Genomic DNA, 7,315 nt, shown 5'->3' on the forward strand with positions numbered 1-7,315 from the left:
TGGGCTGGAGTCGAACCTGCCACCTTAGGTGTATGTGGCTGGTGCCTTAGCCACTTCAGCCACAGGCTCCAAACCAAGATTCCTGCTTTTTAAAAGTCTAAAAACAGTGTAACTTACCAATATTTTGAACTTGGGCTTAAACTGACTTTCATGATTCAGGTGAGAGAAAAAAAAGGTACCCTCAGGTTGACAAATGGACAGAACCCAATTAGTTTGGGAGGAAAAAATTACGTCAGTCAGACATCCTAGGAACTTATGAATAGGCTGATGATATAATCTAAACTTGCTTGAATCAACTATCTTACAATCAAATTCAGGGAATAAAATCATAACTGCCCAAACTGCTTTTCATATACATACTTATTGCAGTGCCTATGAAACTATGATTTTCACTTTTTGCTGACTGAATAGCTATGCATAACATTGTAAAGCAGCCATTTATTTATATTCTTATTTCCCACACTAGCCTGCGGTGTTCTGAAAGATCGAGATTTAGTCACCTTTTTTTTTTTTTTTTTTGGAACCAAGCATTTGCTAGGAACTCAATAAATGTTTACTGTATGAGTCACAACTCAGAGGACAAATCTAAAAATCTATGAATAGAAATATCTTATTCAGTTACTGTAGGTTATAAAATAGTCAATAAGACATGTATATCTTATTCAGTTATTATATTAATTAAAAGGAATAAAAAAGAGCCAGAAGGGAAAAGCCACCTAACTAACAGCAAGAAAAATTTCCAAGACTCCTTTAAGGCTTTTATTTTTTTTTTTAATAAACAGAAACCAAATAAATATATCATCCTAATAAGGAAATAACCACAAAAGGTAGCAAGAAAACTGAATACCACAACTTATATTAATAACTTTAAAAAAATAATTCCTTAATTAGATTTTAGTATAGTTTATAAGTTTAAGATTGATACATTGTCATGTATTATCTACATTTCAAATGTTATAAAAAACAAAATGGGCATCATTACTGAAGATATTTTTGTTTAGTCTGTTGAAAAATTTTACCTAGATTCCTGCACTTAAGCTAACAAAATCTTCTAATAAGAATGTTCACAACAAAGTAGTATATTTTTATTCATCATTTTTTCACTTCTAATAAGTTGCCTATATAGTTAAAAAAAAAAACTAGATAAACTAATACTTTCTTAGGAATAATGAAATTACATGTACCAAGACATTTTCAGGTGGGACTTACAGAATTTGTCATTAATGTATAATTCTATTATGCTCTTAGTTTTGGAGGAAAAATATTTGCTAGCCATAAGAAAAATGATCTTCAAACATTTCATACCTGTTTCTGAGCTTCTACCTTTTGCTTTCTGGTTGGATCAATTGCATCTACCATCCATTTGATAGTAAAGTATGTTACTGCACCAAATATTGTCAAACGGAAAATTAAACCAACAACTTCATTCCGACTCAAGGGACGAGAAAAGGCTTCAGCATGTACCATCTTGATTGTTAACCTTAAAAAACAAACAGAAATGTCACTAGATAGTAACTATAGTTATTAAAATTGGAAGGGTAATAAAGTAGATTAAGCAAGAAAAACTAGAATATTTCTAGTCAAATTGAAATATTACCTACCTTTAAAAAAGTAATGGATTTTTAAATGTTAAGTAAACAAATCACTTAAAGTTCGTTTTGGAAACTGAAGTAGATTAGAAATTGAGGTTTATGGCGGACCGGTGGCTCACACCTATAATCCTATCACTCTGAGAGGCTGAGGTGGGTAGACTGCTTGAGCTCATGAATTTGAGACCAGTCTGAGCAAAATTGAGACCCTGTTTCTACTAAAAGTAGAAAAACTCAGGCAAGAAGATCTCTTGAGCCCAAAAGTTAGAGGTTGCCCTGCGCTATGACACCATGGCACTTTACCCAGGGTGACGACTTGAGACTGTCTCAAAAAAAAGGATTGAGGTTTATTTAGTAGCAGAATTAATAATTCTATTTGAAAAATATAGTAAATATCTTTTTCTTAAGACAGAGTCTCTGTCATCCTGGGTAGAGTGCCATGGCGTCATAGCTCATAGCAACCACAAACTCCTAGGCTCAAGCCATCCTCCTTCCTCGGCCTCCCAAGAGCTGGGTGTACAGGGTGCCCACCACAAAGTCTCGCTAATTTTTCTATTTTTAATATAGACATGAAGTCTACGAACTCCTGAGCTCAAGTAATCCACCTGCCTAAGCTTCCCAAAGTGCTAGGACTGAAGGCATGAACCACCATGCCTGGCAGGTAAATAACTTTAGGTATTTACTCTTTCAAACAGTTTTTAAATAACTATAACAGAGTCTAGAAAAGTACAAACTATAACACTAACCCAACTGAAGAAAGGCAGCCTGACAATACTTTACTAACCTTATGATAAGAATTTTCTCTATTACATGTAATATGTACTAAGCAATTTTTGAGGGTGAAATTCAAACTGTAAACTGACTCACTTTTTCCTCAATGGTTTTCAAGGACTGCTTAAATTTAAACACGCCCAGTTTCTCAATTGGTAAGTAACATTAAACTATTTGAGGCATCTTACTGTTCCCAACAACCCAGCTAAATATGAAATAACAGAACTTTCCAAAAAATTTTAACAAAACCACCATAAGAATATAGCACTCGTCCAAATTATAGAGAAAAAAAGATGCAATGTGCCTATTTTTACACATATCTCTGAGTAGCTACATCAATTAAAGCTAGGATTACAGAAGACTTGCACTCTTGTCAAAGTAAGCACGTTAGGGCTTGGTGTCCCTAGCTCAGTGACTAGGGCACCGGCCACATGCACTGGGGCTGGTGGGTTCGAACCCAGCCCTGGACAACTAAACAACAACAACTACAACAAAAAATAATAGTTGAGCGCGGCGCCTGTGGCTCAAAGGAGTAGGGTGCCCGCCCCATATGCTGGAGGTGGGAGGTTCAAACCCAGCCCCGGCCAAAACTGCAAAAAAAAATAAATAAAATAAGTTGAGCACTGTGGCGGGTGCCTGTAGTCCCAGCTACTTGGGATGCTGAGGCAAGAGAATTGCTTAATCCCAAGAGTTTAAGGTTGCTGTGAGCTGTGATGCCATAGCACTCTACCCAGGGTGACATAGTAAGACTCTGTCTCAAAAATAAAATAAAATAAAATAAAATAAAATTTTAAAAGTAAGCTTGTTAGGGATGATGTTACTATCACACTTTGGGAGCTAGGATCTCAGCTTCAAATAAGGCCATTACACTCAATTCTGTGCTGCGGGCTATAGATTACACTTTCCCCTTCATTCAAAGCTACATAATCCTCCTCCCTAATCAAAAGACCCAAAAGGTTTTCCTTTACAGGATTCCCAAGCATTCCAGACTATCTTCATCTAGCTTCAGAGTCAACATTGTTATTTTATCTCTCACTTCTCTCATAGGGACTCTCAATAGCTGGAGTCATTACCATCTGAAAATGCCAGCATATTTGCCTGGTACCCTACATGGGCCATTTCCTCTTACTCATCCAGGATTAGTCAAACTCTATCCAAATTTCAAAATCCAACTTTATCTGCTCTAGGAAGGCTTCCAGATCTTAACATTAAACCTTTATATTATTCATTTAGCTTTATCACACTATTTTAAGAAATGTCTTGTTTTTAATCATTATAGACTTTTGGGGTATCTATTCTACTCAACTAGAACTTAAATCCTTACGAATATTTATCTTATTCATCTTCTGTGTATTTGTTACACAAAACAGAGGTTAATTCAAAAATTATCTGCCCAACAGATGAATTGTAACTAAAGAAAACCTCCCATTTGATTATTCCAACAGTTGTTGCCAGACTTTTGAAGGACTTTCCAAAGTCAAGGTTGTACACTTCTCCATTACTAGGAGACATTCACCTCACTATAAATACATTATTTAATTTAAACTTAACAATTAATTAATTGAAAGCCTTCATTTCAGATGAAGAAAACTTGGCATAGGGATGTTAAGTGATTTGACTCATTTAACAAGCACTTACTGAACATTTATATATTATGTCTACTTAAGATACAATTACTTTACTTGAGAAACACTGTCCAGTTATTATATTAATTATAATGGAAAAAAAGGAGCCAGAAGGGAGAAGTCACCTCAAATGTCTCTTTCTATAACATATCAGTGTGGTTTCTCCATCAGCCTGGATTCCAAAAAATAGGTTATACAGTATTTTGCTTCTCATAGAAAGTGAAAAACTGACTTTTCTTGGCTTTATTCTGACAGAGCGAAGTTGAAAATTAGGACACTGTCGCTCACAACTGTAAACCTATAGCACTCTGGGAGGTAGAGGCAGGTAGACTGCCTGAGCTCAGGAGTTCCAGACCAACCTGAGCAAGAGCAAATCCCATCTCTACTAAAAACAGAAAAACTAGCCAGGCATTGTGGTGGGTGCCTGTCCCAGCTACTGGAGAGGCTGAAATAAGTGGATCACCTGAGTCCAAGAGTTTGAGGATGCAATGAGCTGTGATGCCACAGCACTTTACCCAGGCCCAGCAAATAAAATTGTCTCAAAAAAAGGAAAAAAAAAAAAGAAAGTAAGTTGGAATGTATGGTATCATTATTTGGGGTAGAGTCAGGGATGAAAATAATCCAATTTAGACAAGATGAAGGTATTAACCTCATCTATGAAAAGTGGTGGCATTCCAAACATTTTCATTTTCTCAGTTTGAGTTGGTGGTAATAATACTGCCATCTACTGAAAATTCACTGAACTACATGAACAAATTAGGGCTATCAGCACACCCCAAAGTAATCGAGATAGTAAGAATTTTCATTCCTATAAAAAAGTCAAGACATAATAACCCCTGTTTATATATTTCCTTATTCGGAAATCAGGTTTATTATGGACACCTCTTAAACAGTAGTCCATCTTTTTAAATGACTTCAATACCCTGAAATGAAACCGAAACTTGTTTTGCAGATTGTAACTGTATACACTTTATTGTACACTCATCTATCATTCATATGGCATTGATATACCTACCATGTAAGGCTGGTACAGTAACAATACCATTACAACCGAATATACAATAGCTGCATATGCATGTAACAGGAGGGAGTGTGTTTCAATCTCGTAGAAACATCAGATTCAACAAAACAAAAACACATGTATGTACATACACAAAGATAGTGTTATGTACAACTAAGAAACACAGCAAAACACTATTACACAGTTATTTGTTGGGCAAACATGGTATCTTATAACTTCTTTTTAAGGATGTCTCCATTTCAGGGTGGAAAACTTTTGAAATCGTACCACCTTGTCTATGAGGCCGAGAGTGTAGCGTTCATACTGTAGTATTTCTCTCCTAATTCACTGCAGTGTTTTATACCCAGTTTCTCAAAGTCCCAGTTTCGCAGACATAAAGGCCCTATGAATACAACCTACGACAATGAAGGTCTGCCAGCCTTCGCACAGAGGGCAGGTTATTATTAACACCACCTTCCTCTACGAAGGCGTGCTCAGCCCAGAACCACTTTTGCTTTCGCACAAGGTGGTGGGGAACGCCAGAGCGACCATCAGAACTGGCTCGTTCCAGCTACTTTCCCTTTGAAGTCCGGTTCTGAGACCTCCCCTAACCATTGCAAGCCCCCAGTGACCATGCTGCCTACAAAGATTTCCTCGGTAATGGCACAAGTCCTGAGGGCAGAGCCAACGGAGACCTAAGGGCCCATGCCGGGCCGGAAGCCACAGCAGGCCCGGGACGCCCTTGGAGGTTAATCCGCTCGATACTAAAGGCAGAGGGACTCCGGGGGCCGGCACCGAGGTGGGGCGTCAGAGGAGAGCGAGGTGACCTTCCCGGCTGGGCTTCCCAGATCCGAACTGGTCCCTGACGGAGCTCAGCGGGAATCTGCACCCGTCCCGCGAGCAGGAACCCGCTACTCACCCGGGGGCAGAAACAACGGGAGCAATAGACCTCTGCCGGCCTCGCACAGGAAGGAAATGCAGGCAGGGAAAGTACACTTCCGGTAGCGGCCGGGGCCCGCCCCCTCGCATGGAGCATGCGCAGCCCGCAGCCGCTGGCTGGCCGAGGGAGTTGCAAGTCTTAAAGGGCGAGACCCAGTTTTCAACAACCCCGCGTTGTATGGGCACCTGTAGTCACAGCTACTCGGGAGGCTGAAGCAAAAGAATCCCTTGAGCCCAGGAGGTTGAGGTTGCTTTGAGCTGTGACGACACGGGACGACAAAGTGAGACTCTGTCCCCCCCCCAAAAAAAAATGGCCAGGGGACCGGTGGTAGCTAGTTTGGGCACCTGATATTTAGTCTAGTAGTGCTTGGCTGAGGCATTCTGCGAAGTCAGTGTGTCTGCAAGCAGCACACTCGCCAAAGCCTTAAGTTTTAGCTGCCGAGTCTCTGAGATTGAATTTAGGAAGGCGCGTATCGCAGAAAGTCCCTGCCCTGCTCGCTAGTTCCAGGAGCAACCCTGTCAAATCGGTGCGGCGGGGGGGGGGGGGGTTCTTGTTGAGAGTGCAGAAATGTTCTGCTTCCCTCGCTAGGAAATTCTTGCAAACTCCAGCTTGAATCTGACTCCCAGCGCTTGGTGCAAACAGACCCTCCCGCTGCGGCTCTACATCTGTAGTTTAGCCAAAGCGCAGACGCGCAGGGCCACCCTCCGCCCCTCACCATCTGCCTTTCAGTTTCTAGGGGAAGCTCACCATCCTCCCGCTTCTCTGCTGACAGACACCTGGGGGAGGCACCTGAAAATCCTTTCACGAAACGATTTAACAGCCCACGCTGGCAGGCCTGGTAGTTGGGACGCAATAGGGCATCTGGTGACAGGTTTTGCATTTTGGTAACTTCCCTTTTTCTTTTACCCCTTGCCCTTTCCAGAGTGACCAACGTGACACAAGAGGACCCAAGGGAACAAACCTGGAAGCCAGGGCCTCCTGATACACAGATTGCCAGAGGACGTTAGAGACTGTCCCCACATTACAAGAACCATTGCTTCCTTCAGATAGAGGTGGTGAGACTATGAAATAATCAGACAGCCCTCCTCTCTCTCCCTTGGGAAAGCAGTTTGTGCCACTTTACTTGAAGCATGCTCTTGGATGGCTAAAGAATTCTGTAACCTGATTGTTGAATTAACAAATGCCACTAGTTACAAGCTTGTAGTACTGGAGTGAAGATAATACTTACAACTCAGTGAATGTCTACTAGGGGTCAGGCAATATGCTGTAATGTGCTTTACTTCCATAATCTAAATTCCTCCCCACCCCCAATCCTCTAAAAAAGCCATTATTTTCTATTTTATGCATTAAAAAATTTGAAAGCTTTAAGCTTAGAGAAATTTTCTAAAGT

General features: G+C 40.4%; 1 protein-coding gene across 2 annotated transcripts in view; it reads right to left on the bottom strand.

Moving 5' to 3' along the window:
- ATAD1 (ATPase family, AAA domain containing 1) overlaps positions 1-6,703 on the bottom strand; it is a 49,764-nt gene extending 43,061 nt beyond the window's left edge. The window contains exons 1-2 of one of the 2 annotated variants that reach the window (XM_023509580.1): positions 6,673-6,703; positions 1,306-1,480 (exon numbers count right to left, since the gene is read on the bottom strand). In XM_023509580.1, coding sequence (XP_023365348.1) covers positions 1,306-1,467 — 162 coding nt within the window. In that variant the 5' untranslated portion in view covers positions 1,468-1,480; positions 6,673-6,703. Of the gene's footprint in view, positions 1-1,305; positions 1,481-5,904; positions 6,016-6,672 lie in introns of those variants that run through there. The other variant, XM_003783676.2, reaches the window with a different exon arrangement.
- Positions 6,704-7,315: the final 612 nt, after the last annotated feature.

The sequence above is a fragment of the Otolemur garnettii genome, unplaced genomic scaffold, assembly GCF_000181295.1.
Source record: "Otolemur garnettii isolate 467f Iridium unplaced genomic scaffold, OtoGar3 scaffold00008, whole genome shotgun sequence".
Classification (NCBI taxonomy): domain Eukaryota; kingdom Metazoa; phylum Chordata; class Mammalia; order Primates; family Galagidae; genus Otolemur; species Otolemur garnettii.